Source organism: Schistocerca cancellata, chromosome 3 (assembly GCF_023864275.1).
Source record: "Schistocerca cancellata isolate TAMUIC-IGC-003103 chromosome 3, iqSchCanc2.1, whole genome shotgun sequence".
Taxonomy (NCBI): Eukaryota; Metazoa; Arthropoda; class Insecta; order Orthoptera; family Acrididae; genus Schistocerca; species Schistocerca cancellata.
In genome coordinates, this window is record NC_064628.1 from 778,176,350 (window position 1) to 778,198,589 (window position 22,240).

At 43.6% G+C, this 22,240-nt stretch overlaps 1 protein-coding gene across 1 annotated transcript in view; it reads right to left on the reverse strand.

The window, feature by feature from the left end:
- Positions 1–7,088: 7,088 nt before the first annotated feature.
- The window catches only part of LOC126177058 (uncharacterized), a 266,522-nt gene continuing 251,370 nt past the window's right edge, over positions 7,089–22,240 (reverse strand). Inside the window, exons 13-15 of the mRNA XM_049924295.1 lie at positions 19,307–19,509; positions 11,031–11,187; positions 7,089–7,207 (exon numbers count right to left, since the gene is read on the reverse strand). Of these exons, the coding sequence (XP_049780252.1) occupies positions 11,048–11,187; positions 19,307–19,509 (343 nt within the window). The 3' untranslated portion in view covers positions 7,089–7,207; positions 11,031–11,047. The remainder of the gene's footprint in view (positions 7,208–11,030; positions 11,188–19,306; positions 19,510–22,240) is intronic.

Sequence of the window (22,240 nt, forward strand, 5' to 3'; positions counted from 1 at the left end):
TATACTGTTGTTATTTGACAGAGGTGGTCTGATAGTCTGAGATCTTTTACAGCCACATTACACTTTTCCCTGTCCATATTTGTGGCCACATGGTCAATTACTGATGAAGTCATTGTGGTAACCCTTGTTTCACTATTGACCAATAGGAACATGCCAAAACTTTGAAGGATGTTTATAAAGGTGCTGCTGGATTCAATTATGATGTTAGTGTTGATGTTAATATCCCCACACAGAATTATGTTGACCTTTGTACTTGAGACTTTATCTAGAACTTCCGTTAATTTATTGAAAAAAGTGTCCACACTGCCACTGGGAGATCCATACACACACAAAATGATCAATTTCTTTGGTGATATCCAGCCCTGTTAATTCAATAGCTGATATTTCAAAGTGTTTCTCTTCACTTACGGTACTGAGGTCATGTCTTGATTTGAACTGTGTTCCTTTTCTGATATAAATGCATGATCCTCCGACCCTTGAAGTAGTTCTGCAGTAAGAATTTGCCCTCTCATACAATGATAATACTACATGTTGCATTTATGTGTCTCTACACCAGTGCTCAGTAATACGAACTACTGTGCAGTTCAAAGATTGGAGTTCAACTTCTAATAGTTGTATTTTATTGTTTATTGACTGCATATTTTGATGGTGGATTGTTAAGTCTGTGAAATGCCCCATGTTACTCTTTCCAATGGTTTGTTTCTCTTTGTGACATCTGGTATATGTGATATTTGAGGGGTTAAAATGTGTCTTGTGAGTGATTGTTTCAGTAATTTTTAAAGTGCTGGAGATACTCTTTAGGCAGGGAAACCTGTTGTATGGGTTTATCCTAAAAAAGACCTACATTTCCTACCTATGACAACAGGTATTTGACATTGTGTGGCCCTAGATCCACCCCCTATATTTTCATGAATCTTCCCTTCCCAGTCCTGTTTAGGTGTAGGCCATGCCTAGTGAATCCCCTTCTGTTGATAGCCCCAATGGGCACCAAAGAAACATGAGCAAAGTTGGCTGTCCTCAGAGCCATCCCTAACCCCACACTGATTCGCCTCACAGCTCCATCAAGATGTGGTCGATCATGACGCCGGAACAGCTCAACAGAGTTTATGTTGGTGCCATGAGTCAGGGAAGCTATCTTGTCCAGGTCACCACCTATGTCATATGCCCCATCCCTGTCCAAACTGCTTCCCACCCCACCCTCAATCACTACATGGTCCTCTTTTGTAAAGTCCTTACATAAAGACCTGAGGTCCTCTATCACATAAATTAGCCCTGCATTTGGCTTGAAGATACTGGTGGCCTGGTACGCTGCCCCTAAACTTTCCTGTAACTAAGGGCCTGCACCTCGCCCATGCTACTACCTAGCAACATCTCTTTCTTCTTCGGAACACTTTGTACTTTCCTAGGCTTCTTGGCCACGGTTGAAGTGTGATGCACATTTCCTGCTCCTCATTCTACCTGACGCTCTTCTCCACTTAACTCTGGAAGTGGTAGATTCCGCTCCAGTCACTGAGATTCCAGGCCGAAGACATGACTGACGCCCTGGACAGTGGTAGGACTCCAACCTGACTGTCGCCCGTCATACAGTCCGAGAACCAGGATGGTCTGGGGTGCCATTTCTTCTCATAGAGACGCCTCTTTGGTGTGATACGCGGTACCCTTACAGCACAGCAGTACGTCGACGATATTCTACGCTTCGCTTTGTTACCCTTCACGGCAAACCACCATGGGCTTATATTCCAGCGTGATAATGCCCGTTCTCACACGACGAGAGTTTCTATTGTTTGTCTTTGTGCTTGCCAGTGCCCGTCTTGGCCAGCAAGGTCACCGCATCTCTCCCCAATTGAGAACGTTAGCAACATTGTGTGCAGGGTCCTCCAAGAAGCTTGGGATTTTGACGATCTAACGCGCCAGTTGGACAGAATTGTGCACGATGTGCCCCAGGAGGACATCCGACAGCTCTTGTCAATTAACCCTTTCGTGGTTGATGGGTCATATATGTCCCACTAACTTTGAGCGCCAGTTCCAGTGTCGGGATATATGTTACCCCGCTCTGCACGGTGCTGCCATCTAGGGACGACTGTACTGAACCTAAGAAAAAAATCGGGACTGCACTGCAAAGGCAATAGAGAAGCGGTGACTAATTTTATTGACTGGCTTGTATATATGGCCGTTGCAACGCCACTTATTTGTGTCATTCTTCAGTTTTCACCATTTCTCACTTTCCAGCGATGTCTGAAGTAAGTAATTCATCTTATTATTAACTTAATAATCATTTTTTAGTACAAATACAGTGTGGAATGTACTTCTCAACGACTGTACTATCTTATAATCGAAATAAAATTAGTGGGACACAGGTGTCCCAGCAGACATTATTTGTAAAGATTAGCAAGACAATTGATTAATGGGTATTCATCCAGGGAAAAGAGGGGATCAATGCCCACTTTCTTCCCAGCAAAGAGGGGAGTCTCTAGTGTGCCAGATGACGTCCGGCTCGTGAACGTAGGCAAACATGTACCGAAAGACAGTGGCACTAGGAAGCGATGCAGATTCTGCAGCACAAACTCTAAAGAGAAGAGAACAAAAGTTGTTTGCACTGCTTGTGGTGTACCACTCTGTGCCACACCATGTTTTTCCAAGTTTCATGGCATGTAAAGTTTTGTAAGTATTGATCAGGTAGCATGAAAACTGAAATGTAATGAATATTTTTTACACTGGCTCTACACAAATAAAAAGATTACATGCATGTATAATTTGTAGTTATTTTATTCTCTGCAGAATCCTGTTTATGGCTAAAAAAATAAAATTACAAAATCAGTCAGTCAGCAGAAAAGGTATCTTGCGTTGGTTCATGGGACATGTGTGTCCCACTTCCTGTTGTGAAAAAAATGGAGAACTTAAAAAATATTTTAGTGGTGAAAATATGATAATGGGACTGAAAAGAAACTGTTATCACCTTAATATTTTAAAAATCTGTAAAAAATGAATTTTATCCATGAAAGGGTTAATGCCAACCTGAATAACTGCTTGAAAAAGCACAAGAGGTGGACCAACGCGTTATTAATTTACTTAATTTCCGAAGATGTTTTTCTTCAATAAATCAGCTATTGTTTTCTGAAATTGTAATCATTTGTCTGTCTGTACATGTACATCACGTCTACTGCCGGCCGGGGTGGCCGAGCGGTTCTAGGCGCTTCAGTCCGGAACCGCGCTGCTGCTGCGGTCGCAGGTTCGAATCCTACCTCGGGCATGGATGGGTGTGATGTCGTTAGGTTAGTTAGTTTTAAGTAGTTCTAAGTCTAGGGGACTGATGACCTCAGATATTAAGTCCCATAGTGCTTAGAGCCATTTGAACCATCACGTCTACCGATTTTCGGCCTATTAGAATAATTAGTTTGTGATTCGTCGTGTTTTGTATCCCGCCCGGAAGGCGGCTCGTGGGTCTGCTCCTGTAATCTGACAAAGAGGCCGAATGAAAAGGAAGCGACTAGGAGCAGGTGAGGTAAAGTACGTCGGTACTGCAAGTAAAGTAAAAGAGGTTGTTACTGGTGTATGAACATGTACAACTGAATACGTATCTTTGTACAGATGAGTACGTAGATGTGCAGCCAAGGTCCGGATGAGAAAGTCTCAATAGCAAGCTAAGCTAAAGCGATGGTTCTTGGCCGTCTGCTCTTCACGAACTGGGCGAAAGTGAAGCGGCTCTCGTAGAGCTGCACAGCTTGGGCTAGAGGGCGATGTGGTCGGCGAAGATCTTCCGCTCTCGTAGTGCCAACCTACGCTGTGGCTTCAGAAATATCGATACCACACGTCGTCATCTTTTTTTACACTTGCAATGTATATTTGTGTCTGGCTTTAAGAGTTTCTGATTACGATGACCTGTACCTCTTTTCGATAAAGTCTTTTTTGAAGTATAATTTATTGGGATGGTACATCGGGACGAGATGTTCCGAGTTAAAAAACCATTTTCCTGTAAGCTTCTCATGTAAAAATGTGACTTCAAAAACTTTGGTTCCCTACCCAGCTTCAAGGTACGTATGTAAGTAGATTAGAGATCAACGTTCCGTCGGTAAGGGGGTCATAGAGACGGAGCGCAAGCTAAGATTATGGAAACTTGGGGACGGAAATCGGCCGTGCTCTTAACAAAAGAACCGCCCCGGCATTTGCCTTAAACGATTTAGAAAAATTTCGGAGAACTGAAATCTGGATGGCCGGACGGGGCTTCGAACCGTCGCATTCCCCATTCTACACTCCTGGAAATGGAAAAAAGAACACATTGACACCGGTGTGTCAGACCCACCATACTTGCTCCGGACACTGCGAGAGGGCTGTACAAGCAATGATCACACGCACGGCACAGCGGACACACCAGGAACCGCGGTGTTGGCCGTCGAATGGCGCTAGCTGCGCAGCATTTGTGCACCGCCGCCGTCAGTGTCAGCCAGTTTGCCGTGGCATACGGAGCTCCATCGCAGTCTTTAACACTGGTAGCATGCCGCGACAGCGTGGACGTGAACCGTATGTGCAGTTGACGGACTTTGAGCGAGGGCGTATAGTGGGCATGCGGGAGGCCGGGTGGACGTACCGCCGAATTGCTCAACACGTGGGGCGTGAGGTCTCCACAGTACATCGATGTTATCGCCAGTGGTCGGCGGAAGGTGCACGTGCCCGTTGACCTGGGACCGGACCGCAGCGACGCACGGATGCACGCCAAGACCGTAGGATCCTACGCAGTGCCGTAGGGAACCGCACCGCCACTTCCCAGCAAATTAGGGACACTGTTGCTCCAGGGGTATCGGCGAGGACCATTCGCAACTGTCTCCATGAAGCTGGGCTACGGTCCCGCACACCGTTAGGCCGTCTTCCGCTCACGCCCCAACATCGTGCAGCCCGCCTCCAGTGGTGTCGCGACAGGCGTGAATGGAGGGACGAATGGAGACGTGTCGTCTTCAGCGATGAGAGTCGCTTCTGCCTTGGTGCCAATGATGGTCGTACGCGTGTTTGGCGCCGTGCAGGTGAGCGCCACAATCAGGACTGCATACGACCGAGGCACACAGGGCCAACACCCGGCATCATGGTGTGGGGAGCGATCTCCTACACTGGCCGTACACCACTGGTGATCGTCGAGGGGACACTGAATAGTGCACGGTACATCCAAACTGTCATCGAACCCATCGTTCTACCATTCCTAGACCGGCAAGGGAAATTGCTGTTCCAACAGGACAATGCACGTCCGCATGTATCCCGTGCCACCCAACGTACTCTAGAAGGTGTAAGTCAACTACCCTGGCCAGCAAGATCTCCGGATCTGTCCCCCATTGAGCATGTTTGGGACTGGATGAAGCGTCGTCTCACGCGGTCTGCACGTCCAGCACGAACGCTGGTCCAACTGAGGCGCCAGGTGGAAATGGCATGGCAAGCCGTTCCACAGGACTACATCCAGCATCTCTACGATCGTCTCCATGGGAGAATAGCAGCCTGCATTGCTGCGAAAGGTGGATATACACTGTACTAGTGCCGACATTGTGCATGCTCTGTTGCCTGTGTCTATGTGCCTGTGGTTCTGTCAGTGTGATCATGTGATGTATCCGACCCCAGGAATGTGTCAATAAAGTTTCCCCTTCCTGGGACAATGAATTCACGGTGTTCTTATTTCAATTTCCAGGAGTGTAGCTTCAGATACAACCACCGCCTCTGTGTTACTCTATATAGTCATTCATTACAATATTCACACTCAGCAGATACACTTGAGACACATATCTTACTAACCGGGTGGAAAAAGGACACCGTGCACGGAGGAAAAAGAGCCTTTCCGGTCAGGTGGCTGAACAACCCCTCGGGATATCCCGGACAACGATGCCACACGTTTTTTTCTTTTTCATTTATGGTAGCTGGAGACGAATATTTGACTGAAATTTTAATTTAGGGCTTCAGGGATCAAATCTACCCTTTGCGAAAACGAAACGTTAGTTGAAATCCATTGAAATAGGGTGCAGATTAATAACCGCCACCGGTCACAGTAGAAGGTGGTTTTATTTTACACACAACTGGTTTCCGGCTTGTGCGCATCTTCAGGAGCTATACATTCAGGCACGTATTTCCATATTCATTGTTGGAGATCAGTATAGCTGGAGTATCCATATCGTTTTCGCTTTAAGTTTATCCCATTTTTGTACAAAAATATTTCGTTTTTTGTATATTAACTGTATGTTAGTCACCATGCTAATTGTTGGCGCTTCCATATTGTGTGTTTGGTAAAGCAGTGGCGCTTTAGATGTTGGTAACTTCAGACACACATGCACTCACGACGTTGTTCCAATGAAACACTTTATAAGTGCATTTGTGTCTGAAGCTACCAACACCTAGAGTGCCACTACTTTATCAAAAACATAGTATGGAAGCACCAACAATAAGCATGGTGACTAAAATACGGCTAATGTGTAAAAAAACGAAATACTTTCTACAAAAATTTTATAAATGTCATGTGAAAACGATATAGATACACCAGCTTCATTGGTCTCCAACAATGAGTGTGCAACAAAGTTCTTGAATGTATACCACAAGCCCGAAACTGGTGTATATTAAATAAAATCACCTTTTATTGTCACTGTAGCTCCTGTTATTGAACACTATAAAGGAACAGTTACGGAGTTTAACTGCATCCATTATGGACAAAATACATAAAATCCATTGGCTTAAAAGCAAAGTACATTTTTTTTTCCAAGGAATACATTTTGTCACTGTGTTTCTCTTTGCCATCATACCATTGTACTTGTAACTGAATAGTATATGCGGTCTTAATTTGCAGTAGATAATGACTTTGTAGAATGTAACAAATTTGACGTGGCTTAGGGATCTAGCAGTACACAGTCTGTACCTGTAGCTACAGGCAAGTGACTACCCCTCCTCCCTCATTTCCACTACTGCACCACTTAACTTACGCTGTAGTTCATGCAGCTGTCACCATCAAACGTAGAATGATTGGATACTGACGAAAGAATTCTGGTCAAACGAAGTTTTGAAGGAAGATTACGAGGTAAATAAATATTCTTACAAAGAGTTTATTTAGTAAAAAATAATATTATAAACACGCTAACAGTTCACAATGAATTACTGCCATTGATGTAAGGAGAAAATAGATGTATATCAATGTAAAATGATTCCTTTCGATTTGACTTTATACTTCACCGGGTGTTGTCGAGGACATCTGCAAAATAAATATCACAGTCAGTGGGAAAGACGTGCTAAGCAACATTGTTATAATACATAAATCATACAAAGTCGCATACATAAAAAATAAAACTGGAAATTACTGCGTACTTGAATTAATTCTTGCTGTTTATTAGGCAGAAAACATTTTTACTTTATTGAACGGCGTAAGAAAATTTACTGAAAGTAATATCCTTCCTATTTTTCAGGTAACAAAAGGATTGATTCCTTGATAAAATCTTCAGATTCTTTTGAGGCTGATCGACTCATGGAGGCAGTTTTCAAGATGGTTAAAATGTGTCAAGTGTTGTTCATAGACGCCATGCTGCATGAACTAAAACAAATGGTAGTCGGAAGGGGCGATATTTGGGGAATATGGCGAATGGGGTAAGAAATCCTATCGAAGTTCCTTCAAGCTCGGTTTGCAACATGTCGTGAAACAGAATGACATTGTCTTGTGCATAAGTCTACTGCGTGCGTTTGTCTTCAAATGTGCGACTCGGGTTGAGTAATTGTGCTTTTCAACGTTCAGAATTCGCCTTTTTACCCGGTTGCAGTAGTTCATGATTCACCACAGCGACAAGGATGAGTTTCGTCACGCACCTCAAAATTGCTGTTTCTAAATCGTCGAAACCAATCTCGGACGTTGTTTCCGACAGATCATGTTGTCCATACGCTCCCACTAGCAAACTGTGACTTTCCGCAGCAGATTTCTTGAGATAAACGTAGAAGACTACTATTTTGTTGGTACAAAACCCGACATGTTGAAGGCATTAAATGGGTATGTTATATTCATTCCATTCGAAAGTCACACACAGATCTTAAAAGTGTAATGTTTCTACTGTGAAATGCGTCTCGTGTCGCTGAACTAGTACAACTACTGAGCAATTTAGTCAACAGCAAGAATTAATTCAAGCTCCCAGTACAGTGACACAAAATCTACATACTTTGTGACTGTGAAACCTAAGCCCCATATGAGAACAGCATGAAAAAATAAACCGTGTATAGTTCACTTCTACATGCAAAAATCTGTCGCAGATACAAGTAATTATCTCAAGAGGAACAGAGGGTAAAGAAGTGGAATGCAAGACAAAGAGTACATTTCAGTTTTAGACAAAAGGTGTATCACAACAGGTGTACAGGAGATAATGTCGTTCACGAAAGGATAGAAAGCTAGGTAGGCGGTATAACTATAGGATCTATGATAGGACGATTGCTTGTTTTACAAAATTTTTGCATGTAATGTTTCAAAACGATGTAATAATTATGGAAAATATACGCTAACGATTAAAACTATACCATTTAATAAGGAAAAGAGTAGTACCGTATTTTACGGACTAAAATACCACCTTAATTTTAAGCAGTTTTGTAAAATTAACTTTTTTACCATTTTTATTATTAGATTGCAATGCCAGACTAAAAAAAATTTTCTTAGTTCATAAAACCGAACTGACCTTTAAAATCCCTGAAAATCGTCATCTGAACTTTATTCTTCTCCTTCTTCCTCCTCCTTTCAGTCGTCATCATTGTCCTCTCCACACATAAGCTGGTCTTCACTGCCTCCGACAGCGTTGCTTATGCCGCACGTCTTGAATGGTTTAACAATAATGTCTTCTCTCACTTTAGACCACGACTGTTTAATCCACTGACACTGATTGTAGGTCGTTTTAAAGAACCCTTAGTCGTGAATTCATGTTTGGTTTTATCCGTCATCCATTCCATTTCTCTCTCATATACACATTAAATGGTCTATTTATCGAGACATCAAGAGGTTGCAGTTGTGAAGTAAGTCCTCCCGAAGTAAGAGCAAGCTCTGTACTCCCCTGTCTCAGTTTCTCTTTCACAGAATTTTTCAAATGTCTACTAAATTGGTCTAGCACAAGAAGAGTATTTTTCTTCAATCAAGCATCTTTCATCTCTCCCACACTCTGTTAATCCATAATTTCATACCAGCCTCGTCCATCCAACCCTTGTCACGTACGTGAACAATAACATCTGGCTGTATTTCAGAATGTTTTGGTACTGTTTTGCGCTTGAAAATGATCATTGGATTAAGTTCAGTAACGTCAGCACAACATGAAAGGACAACAATTTAGTGTATTTTTCATGTCCTCTTGTTTTTACAGTTACAAATTTAGCACCTTTCATGGCAACAGTTCCATTACTTGACACATCAAATGTCAGACGAATATCGTTGATATTCGCTATTTGGCTTACTTCCAGGAAAGATAATATTTTCTCTTCACATTCTTGTGGCATTTTCTGACATATCTTGGTTTTAGTTCGCATGCTAAGTCCATGACGCTTCATAAATCTATAGCGCCAACCAACTCTGTCCTTAAAGTCTGTTAAGTTCCACTGTAGCGCTAGCTTACGAGCGTGTGTTTGAATCATTTTGTATTAATTCCAGTGCCATTTTGACGGTGTATTTGACTCCAGTTCAGTACGTCATTTTCTAGTTTTGGACATTTTGCATTCAGTACTCTATTTGCACATTTAGTTTTCCTCATATATTTCAGTTCTTCTTTACTAGCCAGCCAGTCGCGAATGGTTTTTTCTGTTGGCGGAGGGTCGAAATGCCGCTCATTTGCTCGTTTCCACGTTCTTCTACACGTGCTATTACTTTGAATTTATAGCCTGCAAAATATGTATAGCTTTTATTTTTTCCATCACGAAACTAGCTACTAACAAAAATATTGTACTGTTACCTATAACACAGATCACTTTCAATTCAAGTTTCTTAGCACCGTAGACGAAAATGACACACCATTGGCTAGACAGTGCTTGTGAATCCCCGCAACTCATGTTCGTAGCATCGGTGCCCTGCTGCTACCAGTTGAACCCAGTGTTGCCAGACAGAGATAAGTTTCCCGCAGCATCGAATATATGGCAATTTTTAAGACCGGCGGGAGTTTTGAATCAACACTGTACATTCTTATATTAATTTCGAGAATGAGACGCACCTGAATTTGGGAGCCAATTTTTCGAAGAAAAAATTGCGTCTTATAGTCCTTAAAATACGGTAGATTGTTATGAATTGCTCAGTTTTTGGCTATGGATACAGTTGGTTCTGCTGTTATGTTGTTGTTGCGTTGGGCAACGTGGAATACTTAGCGTTCGTTGACTGTGCAGGTGCTGAGAACCAATATTAGAAGAATGCAAATAAAAGAATGTACAACGGATCATCTCTATCAGATAAACAAATAAGTGTTTCATAATTTTGTTTTGAAATTAACAAACTTACAGATTTGTTATCGAATCAGATTTTTTTTCTGCTACAGATAAGCAATTTTTTAAAGAGTGTAAAACAATAGCAATCTCAGAATAAATATTTTCTCCCAAATTTACATGATTATCTTCATTTTTACTAGCATACTTCATATTTAGAATGAGATTTTTACTCTGGAGTGGAGAGTGCGCTGATATGAAACTTCCTGGCAGATTAAAACTGTGTGGTAGAGCACTTGCCCGCGAAAGGCAAAGGTCCCGAGTTCGAGTCTCAGTCCGGTACACAGTTTTAATCTGCCAGGAAGTTTCATAATTCATATTTCCCTACTATTCTACGTTAACGTTCAAGAGCAACTGTCTTTTCCACTTCTTACTGTGCTAAATTTTTTACATTTTATTTAGAGACATACAAACACCTATTGCCAAATGGATGAAGTTTACGATGAAGTGTGTTTGAGAGCCGAGAATGAGTTGAGTTTGTGGATTCAACTACAACAGTAAATGATATTCCATAATATCCTGACTTACTCTACTTCTCGCTAGCTCTTTCCTTTTTGTAGTAAATATTTTTCAAGAATAGGCCGCATAGTTACCAGAAGCTCTGTTGCCGTCAGCTGCTGCAGCACAAGGACAGGCCTTTGGAGCGAGGAGCCCGCAGTTCCAGCCACTGCTCCTGGTTGGGGACATACATTTCCGCTGGCAGCGTGTCCATTGCTTCCGAGGCGTTGGAGCCATTTGGCGATTCAGGTACTGCAAAGTATTCACACAGGCAATATATAGTGACTGGGACAGCAAACACTACGAAGCATTTAGTCATCAGGATGGTATGTAATAAACAGTTCTACATCTACATCTACTTGATTACTCTGCTATTCACATTAAAGTGCCTGGCAGAGGGTTCAATGAATCACCTTCAAGCTGTCCCTCTACTGATCCACTCTCGAACGGCACGCGGGAAAAACGAGCACTTAAATTTTTCTGTGCGAGCCCTGATTTCTCTTATTTTATCGTGATGATCATTCCTCCCTATGTAGGTGGGTGGCAACAGAATGTTTTCGCAATCGGAGGAGAAAACTGGTGATTGAAATTTCATGAGAAGATCCCGTCGCAACAAATAACGCCTTTGTTTCAATGATTGCCACTCCAATTCACGTGTCATGTCTGTGACATTATCTCCCCTATTTCGCGGTAATACAAAACAAGCTGCCCTTCTTTGCACTTTTTCGATGTCATCCGTCAGTCCCACCTGATGCGGATCCCACACTACACAGCAATACTCCAGAATAGGGCGGACAAGCGTGGTGTAAGCAGTCTCTTTAGTAGACCTGTTGCACCTTCTAAGTGTTCTGCCAATGAATCACAGTCTTTCGTTTGCTCTACCCACAATATTATCTAAATGATCGTTCCAATTTAGGTTGTTTGTAATTGTAAACCCTAAGTATTTAGTTAAATTTACAGCCTTCAGATTTGTGTGACTTATCGCGTAATCGAAATTTAGCTGATTTCTTTTAGTACTCATGTGAATAACTTCACACTTTTCTTTATTCAGGGCCAACTGCCACTTTTCGCACCATACAGATATCTTATCTAAATCATTTTGCAAGTCGTTTTGCTCGTCCGATGATTTTACAAGACGGTAAATGACAGCATAATCTGCAAACAGTCTAAGACGGCTACTCAGATTGTCTCCTATGTCGTTAATATAGATCAGGAACAACAGAGGGCCTATAACACTTCCTCGGAGAACGCCGGATATTACTTCTGTTTTACTCGATGACTTTCTATTACTATGAACTGTGACCTTTCTGACAGGAAATCACGAATCCATTCGCACAACTGAGGCAATACTCCGTAGGTACGCAGTATGATTAGAAAACGCTTTTGAGGAACAGTGTCGAAAGCCTTCTGGAAATCTAAAAATGTGGAATCAATTTGACATCCCCTGTCAATAGCACTTATTACTTCACGAGTATAAAGAGCTAGTTGTGTTTCGGAAAACTATTGTAATTTAAATGCCAAATTATGAAAAAACATCCATGTTTGCGAACACCTGAAACAGTATCAATAACAAAATGAAAACGACGTTCCCGAGAAAGAATCTATTTTCTCTATAACTAGCGACAGGCATGGAATGCCCAAAATGAACGCGCCACTTTGAATAGCACAAGTGACAAATGTAGCCTCGATGTTTCCCGCAACGCAGATATTGTATAAGAAATCTTCAGTGAACCAGTTGCTCCAAGGAAGGTAAAAACTGCGCTTCTTAGATTTTCTAGTTGAGTAGAAGCCATTAAAAACACATAATGATCCACTAAAGGATCGTAATCACATTTATTGCGAAACCGACTTTTCTTACCGGGGGGCTTTCTTACTCCAGTCTGTTTTAACGTAACGCCTATAAACACACATTACACATTTTGATAAAGTACCCTTGCATTTGCGAAAATTGCAACAGCAAGGACACTTTTTGCGACACGCTTTTTTGTTAGAGCTGACCACCGTAGTGGAAATGGAAATGAGCGTTTGGCGTCATTGACCGGGAGGCCCCTTACAGGGCAGGTCCGACCGCCTTGGTGCAGGTCTCATTACATTCGACGCCACCTTGGGTGACCTGCGCACCGGATGGGGATGAAATGATAATGAAGACAACACAACACCCAGTCCCTGAGTGGAGAAAATCTCCGACCCAGCTGGGAATCGAACCCGTGTCCCTTAGGACTGCAGTCCGTCACGCTGACCATTCAGCTATCGGGGCGGACTACTACCGTAGTAACAACCTCACTGTTCTAGCCGCGCTGTGTGAACTGTGTTGGGTTAACTGTTGGCAAACAGGGTAATTGAGGTTAAAAAAGAAGTCTGAATCTTCCCACCATGGAGCTGCCTCCGTTTTGTACTACTTTCAATTCGACCCTCTCCGCCTTCCGTCAAACAGATGAGCCGTTGCGCTTCTCTTGCGTGTGAACGGAGTCGTGCCGATGAAAAAACTCGAACTACTCATGTTCTTTTATAACACGCTGAAGGCGTCTCCTAGTAATGTTTGATAAAACGGGCTGAATGAAGTGGAGATGCTACAGTGTGATGTGAATGAAATTAACTTCTTGTCACAAGTTACGAACATTACAATAGATTTACAGAATGAGATTTTCACTCTGCAGAGGAGTGTGCGCTGATATGAAACTTCCTGGCAGATTAAAACTGTGTGCCCGACCGAGACTCGAACTCGAGACCTTTGCCTATCGCGGGCAAGTGCTCTACCATCTGAGCTACCGAAGCACGACTCACGCCCGGTCTCACAGCTTCAATGGCAGAAGTGAAGCTGTGAGACCAGGCGTGAGTCGTGCTTCGGTAGCTCAGATGGTAGAGCACTTGCCCGCGATAGGCAAAGGTCCCGAGTTCGAGTCTCGGCCGGGCACACAGTTTTAATCTGCCAGGAAGTTTCATTACAATAGATAACTCACTGAAATATTGCAAAACTGTAGCTCATCTTTTCTTTGGACAGTCGAGAATAGTGTAACCATCCTCTCCTTATACGCCGCAAGCAGAGCTTGAAGAACATGAAAACAAACTGCAACGCCCCTCCACGTGGTTTCTATCCTAATCAACGAAGTTTCAACACTGGTTAGTGGAGGTCCGTGTCAGGCAAGCTACCAACCAAAACATGTCCGAAGCATGTTCGTTGAGCGACATGTCAGTCGAAAGAGTAAATCACGTAAACGTTTGTACCCGTAAATCTTCGAAAAAGATTTGCACATTTTTCACCGCATGTAGGTGGCCATAGCCGGCTTAAATCAGTACGACGTTGCACTCCATTTCGCCTGGATATGTGCGCTGTTTCGGCTAGGAAGCGATCATACGAGCAGGAGATGGAAAATAGGTTTCCCCTGTCAACTGTGGGCAGAGCTGTGTGATATGGGCGAAAGACGATGTTATGTGTCGACAGAAGTGCCGACACAGTGTTATTTTGAAGGGGCCGAATAGGCACGCTATAAGCTCACCCAGAATATCGTGAAGTCTGAAACAGGATGCTCAATGAATGCTAATAAGAAAAGTACGTTGCTTTGGGAATACTTAACTTCAATGCATCCTTGTAGTACATCGCTATTGACGATACAAATGAGTCTATCTCCAGATACAGTTAATTACAATCACTGTAAGGCTAATGGCGCCTTGCTAGGTCGTAGCCATGGACTTAGCTGAAGGCTATTCTAACTGTCTCTCGGCAAATGAGAGGAAGGCTTCGTACGTCTAGTCGCTAGCAATGTCGTCCGTACAACTGGGGCGAGTGCTAGTCCGTCTTTCTAGACCTGCCATGTGGTGGCGCTAGGTCTGCAAGTACTGACAGTGGCGACACGCGGGTCCGACATGTATTAATGGACCGCGGCCGATTTAAGCTACCACCTAGCAAGTGTGGTGTCTGGCGGTGACACCACAGACGACACGGCAGGTGAACGCGCACGTGCAAGACTCCTATACACCATTGGGTAGAGGTCGACCGCGATCAAGCAGATGGCGCTGTCGCAGTGCCTGCGCAAAACGGAGGCCAGCCGCTCAGTCTTTTCCCGGACTTATGGCGAGAATGTGCGTTTTGGAGTCGTGGTCAAAGGAGGAAGTGAGAGCTGTTATCCGCTATGAATGGGCACGTGGAGTTATCAGGCACAGAAATTCATAACCGTCTTGTTGAGATGTATGGGTCAGGTGTGATTTCGAGGCAAACGGTGCGGAGACGGTGCCAGCAATTCAGTGATGGACGTCAGCAAATGCAGGACATACCAAGCCCTGGACGGACGCGCACGGCCACTACAGATGCAAATGTCAGGATGGTGGATGACATGATTAAAGCGAAACGGCGTATCACCATCGATGGAGTAGCGGCAGAACTTGGAATTGGACATGAGAGAGCTCTCAAGATCATCCACGACACTCTTCGATACAGAAAGTTGTCAGCACGATGGGCGCCTCCCCAGCTGACCGCGACACACACGGAACAACGCATGGCGTTCAGCCTGGAACAGCTCGTGCGTTACCTTGAATCTGGCAATGACCTTCTGATTCGGATTGTGACGAGGGATGAAACGTGGGTCCACCACTACACGCCCGAATCGAAGGCCGCATCCATGGAGTAGGAACATCCGCCATCACCTGTCCGAAAGAAGTTCAAAAGCACTCCGTCTGCAGGTAAAGTGCTACTCACCGTTTTCTGGGACGCCAAAGGAGTTTTGCTGTTGGACTTTCTGGAGGATGCAACCATCAATGCTGCGCGGTACAACAGCTACTCTGTCGAAATTGAAAGGGGTGATTCGGAGAAAGCGGCCTGGCCTTCTCAGACCTGGCGCTCTGCTGCTAGATGACAATGCGAGACCACACACGGCGACGTCAACGCAAAACCATATTGAAACTCTTGCTTGGGAGCGCCTACACCATCCGCCTTAAAGTCTGGATCTCGCACCAAGTGACTTCCATCTGTTTCCTGCTTTGAAGAAGACCCTCGGCGGAAGGCGCTTTGGCAGCATTGCTGACGTCAAACAAGTCGTTCAAACGCTTCTTCCCTATGCAACGCCCTGATTTTTTCCTGGAAGGCTTTTTGAAGTTTATAAAGCGGTATGGTTCAAATGGTTCATATGAATCTGAGCACTATGGGACTTAACATCTGAGGTCATCAGTCCCCTAGAACTTAGAACTACTTAAACCTAACTAACCTAAGGACATCACACACATCCATGCCCGACGCAGGATTCGAACCTGCGACCGTAGCGGTCGCTCGGCTCCAGGCTATAGCGCCTAGAACCGCACGGCCACTCCGAAAGCGGTATGACAAATGTCTCAATGTACTTGGAAATTATGTAGAAAAATAAAGATATGTCTTATCTTTAATGTCTCATTGTCTTTTTTGTTCCTTTCGCACACAACTCTGACCACAGTCGACAGGGGAACTTTTTTTCCAACTCCCCACGTATAACCGATGTATACTCTCCTGAGGCAAATTGCCCCACAACCGTTGTAACTGCTTCTTGATATCGTGCATAGTGGGGCTGGAACGGATTTAACATCCGAGCTGGTACTACACTACTGGCCATTAAAACTGCTACACCAAGAAGAAATGCAGATGATAAACTGGTATTCATTGGACAGATAAATTATACTAGAACTGACATGTGATTACATTTTCACGTAATTTGGGTGCATAGATCCTGAGAAATCAGTACCCAGAACAACCATCTCTGGCCGTAATAACGGTCTTGATACGCCTGGGCACTGAGTCAAACAGAGCTTGGATGGCGTGTACAGGTACAGCTGCCCATCCAGATTCAACACGATACCATAGTTCATCAAGAGCAGAGACTGGCGTATTGTGACGAGCCAGTTGCTCGGCCACCATTAACCAGACGTTTTCAGTCGCTGGGAGATCTGGAGAATGTACTGGCCAGGGCAGCAGTCGAGCATTTTCTGCATCCAGAAAGGCCCGTACAGTATCTGCAACATGCGGTCGTGCATTATCCTACTGAAATGTATGGTTTCGCAGGGATCGAATGAAGGGTAGAGCCATGGGTCGTAACACATCTGAAATGTAACGTCCACTGTTCAAAGTGGGGTCAAGGCGAACAAGAGGTGACCGAGACGTGTAACCAATGGCACACCATAGCATCACGCCGGGTGATACGCCAGTATGGCGATGACGAATACAAGATTCCAACCTGGATTCATCCGAAAAAATGACGTTTTGCCATTCGTGCACCCACGTTCGTTGTTGAGTACACCATCGCAGGCGGTCCTGTCTGTGATGCAGCGTCAAGGGTAACCGCAGCCATGGTCTCCAAGCTGATAGCCCATGCTGCTGCAAACGTCGTCGAACTGTTCGTGTAGATGGTCGTTGTCTTGCAAACGTCCCCATCTGTTCACTCAGGGATCGAGACGTGGCTCCACGATCCGTTACAGCCATGCGGATAAGACGCCTGTCATCTCTACTGCTAGTGATACGAGGCCATTGGGATCCATCACGGCGTTCCGTATTACCCTCCTGAAACCACCGATTCCATATTCTGCTAACAGTCATTGGATCTCGACCAACGTGAGCAGCAATGTCGCGATACGATAAACCGCAATCGTGATGGGCGGAAACGTGATGGTGCGCATTTCTCCTCCTTACACGAGGCATCACAACAACGTTTCACCACGCAACGCCGGTCAACTGCTGTTGGTGTATGAGAAATCGGTTGGAAACTTTCTTCATGTCAGCACGTTGTAGGTGTCGCCATCGGCGCCAACCTTTTGTGAATGCTCTGAAAAGCTAATCATTTGCATATCACAGCATCTTCTTCCTGTCGGTTAAATTTCGCGTGTGTAGAGCGTCATCTTCGAGGTGTAGCAATTTTAATGGCCAGTAGTGTACAAATTTTCTGTCGCGGCCAGATCTGAGGACGTTGTTAGCTACAGGACGCGGTTACTTTGTATACATTGAAGAGCAGAAAATCAACATTACTTTCATACTATGCAGTCTACGTCAAATGACGTGCATGTCAGATATGTTCTTTCTTTTCTTTTTTTAAAATAGACAAATGGCATCAATTTTTGTCTCGTAGGAGAGGCCACGACGTCGGGATCACAGATTTACTTCAAACTTTGTATACCTTTAGTAGGCCATTAAAACAACAATGTCCGAGTAGTAAGGTGTGCTACTCTGGCAATTCCGAGAAAATCGCAAGAGAAGTTTGATGCGTCTATTACGTGGCTTATGTATCTGTGCGTAGGTGCCAGACGTTAGAGTTCATGGTGGTCACGTGATTAGAGTTTGAGCTCCGTAAGGCGGACGTGTATGAGGGGGCGGTTCGACTGCCGTTCAAAATCAATCATTAATCTATTTTTTTCATAAATGATCATATTATTTAATTTTCAAAATGTCAACGGAGACTGTTGTCCCTTAGAAAGTCTAAACATCCCTGTAAATGCGGGAAAAATGCAGTCATTCGATGTAGTAGATGCCGTTTCAACTCATATTTTCCATGTCCCAAGTACCATCCGGCTACGTGTAATGTCGAGAGCACTTTCGTGGCCCGGCACAGTGTGACTTACGATATTACTGATTGTGAATAATGTCTTTTGCATCATTATTTATCGAGGCTTGACTTGGGCTTTTCAAACCTGTCCCTCTTCCTTGAAAATTTAATTAAAAGTAGTAAATAGTCAAATAATATATGGAATTCACTACAGCTGTATGAAAATGCACGTGGTTTTTTCGTTATATTACCCAACCAATTCATATAAATTAAATAATGTGACCAATGATGAAAAAAATAGATTAAAAATAATGAGAAGACAGGATTCGAACTGTCGCCTCATCGAGACTCTCCTGCAAATCGCATACGCTAATCTCTTTACCACAATGACTTTTGACCACAAGTTACGTAACGGACGCGCAAAACTTATCTTGCGATTTTCTCGAATTGCCCGTATAATGCACCTTACTGCTTGCACATTACGTTGTTTTAAAGGCCTACTAAAGGTATAGAAAGTTTGAAATAAATCCGTGATCCCAATGTCGTGGCCTCCCCTTGTTAGTATAGTCTGTTCCTGTTGTTTATCTTCTGTATCGGATGTCACTAACGAAGCTCTGTACGCCAGAATAGCGGTCTAGCTAATAAACAGTTCTGACTTGCAGTTCATAGTGTACAACAAGACGTCGTTTATCAAACCAATTAACCATTGTTGACTGTTTGGATATGTAGTCAATATAAACGCTGACACCCTTGATGCTTATGTAATAAAAATTATGCGCTTCCTACTGAGTTATTTCCCAATAAAACAACTGAATTAACAGCGATGCTTATAAACATTAACCTGTGAAGATCTCTTTCACTTTAACGATCGACATTACCTTGTCGCGATCGGGTCTTGTGTTCCACCATAGGTATCGGTTCGCCTGGGCGCCTGAGTAGCAAACGCCCAACTCCTTCGCAACGTCGCAGCACTTCGTGTTTCATGAGGTAATGTTGTATACTAGACGAAACGTCCTTTTGCTGTTCCAGCCAGGTAGGAATCGCGGCGAAGTCCATCAGCAACTGAACTGCGCCCCATTCGCTGAAAATTGAAGTTGCAGATTGAACTGTTGTTGCAGCGCGGATAGCACACTATTTTAACATTGGATAAAAGTAAAAAAATGCATAAGAATGCTTGCGTTATAACTTTTATAAAGACGCAACTGTTTGTTTATTTTTCTCAACAATTTACACAGCCTTACGTTACCTAACGCTATTTCAACTGCTAATATTTTTGTGTATAACGATGGTATAAAAATAGACTATAGGTAAACAATAGCAATTACCATTTTCTCTTATTATTCACTGAGCAAGGTGGCTGCTGCGGTTAACACAATCTGTTCCTATTCGGAAACAAGTCATCCAGAGCTAGGTTTACCACGCAATCCCTGAATTTAATAAGGCTAATACTGGAAGTGTCCCTCATTCCCAGTGCTTCACCATACTGGCCTTGTGCTGCATCTTTAATAACTAATCAATAATGGGATGATTGACACTAATTTTCTTCCTTTCCTTCTTGCTAGTTTATTGTGACACATTTGATGATGTGAACCATTTACTAACAGCTCATGTGATCTTGTTTCTAGTGGAAAGCACTATTCGCCACCAAAACACAGAATGCAAATTCCACAGGCTAGCACTAATTAGGAATATGCTACAGGTGTCTATCAGAAAATGAAATTACGCTACTGGCCAATAAAATTGCTACACCAAGAAAAAATGCAGATGATAAACGTGTATTCATTGGACAAATATATTATACTAGAACTGACTTGTGATTACATTTTCACGCAATTTGGGCGCATAGATCGTGAGAAATTAGTACCTGGAACAACCACCTCTGGCCGTAATAACGGCCTTGATACGCCTAGGCATTGAGTCAAACAGAGCTTGGATGGCGTGTACAGGCACAGCTGCCCATGCAGCTTCAACACGATACCACAGTTCATCAAGAGTAGTGACTGGCGTATTGTGACGAACCAGTTGCTCGGCCACCATTGACCAGACGTTTTCAATTGGTGAGAGATCTGGAGAATGTGCTGGCCAGGGCAGCAGTCGAACATTTTCTGTATCCATAAAGGCCCGTACAGGTCCTGCAACATGCGGTCGTGCATTATCCTGCTGAAAAGTAGGGTTTCGCAGGGATCAAATGAAGGGTAGAGCCACGGGTCGTAACACATCTGAAAAGTCACGTCCACTGTTCAAAGTGCCGTCAATGCGAACGAGAGGTGACCGAAACGTGTAACCAATGGCACCCCACACCATCGCGCCGGGTGTTACGCCAGTATGGCGATGACGAATACACGCTTCCAATGTGCGTTCATCGCGATGTCGCCAAACACGGATGCGACCATCATGATGCTGTAAACAGAAACTGGATTCATCCGAAAAAATGACGTTTTGCCATTCGTGCACCCACGTTCGTTGTTGAGTACACCATCGCAGGCGCTCCTGTCTGTGATGCAGTGTCAAGGGTAACCGCAGCCATGGTCTCCGAGCTGATAGTCCATGCTGCTGCAAACGTCGTCGAACTGTTCGTGCAGATGGTTATTGTCTTGCTAACGTCCAAATCTGTTCACTCAGGGATCGAGACGTGGCTCCACGATCCGTTACGGCAATGCGGATAAGATGCTTGTCATCTCGACTGCTAGTGATACGAGGCCGTTGGGATCCAGCACAGCGTTCCGTATTACCCTCCTGAACCCACCGATTCCATGTTCTGCTAACAGTCATTGGATCTCGACCAACGCGAGCAGCAATGTCGCGATACGATAAACCGCAATCGCGGTAGGCTACAATCCGACCTTTATCAAAGTCGGAAACGTGATGGTACGCATTTCTCCTCCTTACACGAGGCATCACAACAACGTTTCAGCAGGAAACGCCGGTCAACTGCTGTTTGTGTATGAGAAATCCTATGGAAACTTTCCTCATGTCAGCACGTTGTAGCTGTCGCCACCGGCGCGAACCTTGTGTGAATGCTCTGAAAAGCTAAACATTTGCATATCACAGCATCTTCTTCCTGTCGGTTAAATTTCGCGCCTGTAGCACGTGATCTTCGTGGTGTAGCAATTTCAATGGCCAGTAGTGTATAAAGCAATTATTATTGGTTTTTCCATCTTGCAAACAAAAAACTATAATACGGCAAGTAATTCACAAGTAACAAGGTAAAGTGCAATGAGCTGTTCCACACAATCTATTTTGATACTATATTTTTGTACTATCGACGTACTGGTTATTACAAGCCTAACCTAAAAATATCTACCTTCAAAAGTAACATTTATATGATTACGAAACCTCAGAGTGAGCAGTACAGATACTGAGGGGCCTATTACTAGCGGGAGCTGCCCAAAACGCGGTTAAATAAGAGAGCAGCAAGATTTTAATAGCAACAGTTTTTGACAAGAAATGTTATATTGTTAAGCGTTTGTGTTCTGCATGTCCTCCGCACATTGCAGATAACTGGAAAATAGAAGACGTTGAAAAATACTTATTATTTTAACTTATTCGAAACAAATTTAATTCGTGAGAAATTAAATCGGTGTTACGAACGGAATTTTAAAGTTTTTGAAAATACAAGTAAAATGTACAATATTAAATTTCTTTAGCCACTGTTTGATGATCTTCAGCCAACATAAAACGAATGGTGATTTAGTGTGATGGGCTGTGACTCATAATTTCAGTGCACAAATGTGTCCTCACGTTGCTCAGCGTCATCATTACAGTAAGTATTTATTATTTCGTCTCTTCCCAACAGCGGCTGAAATATTTAC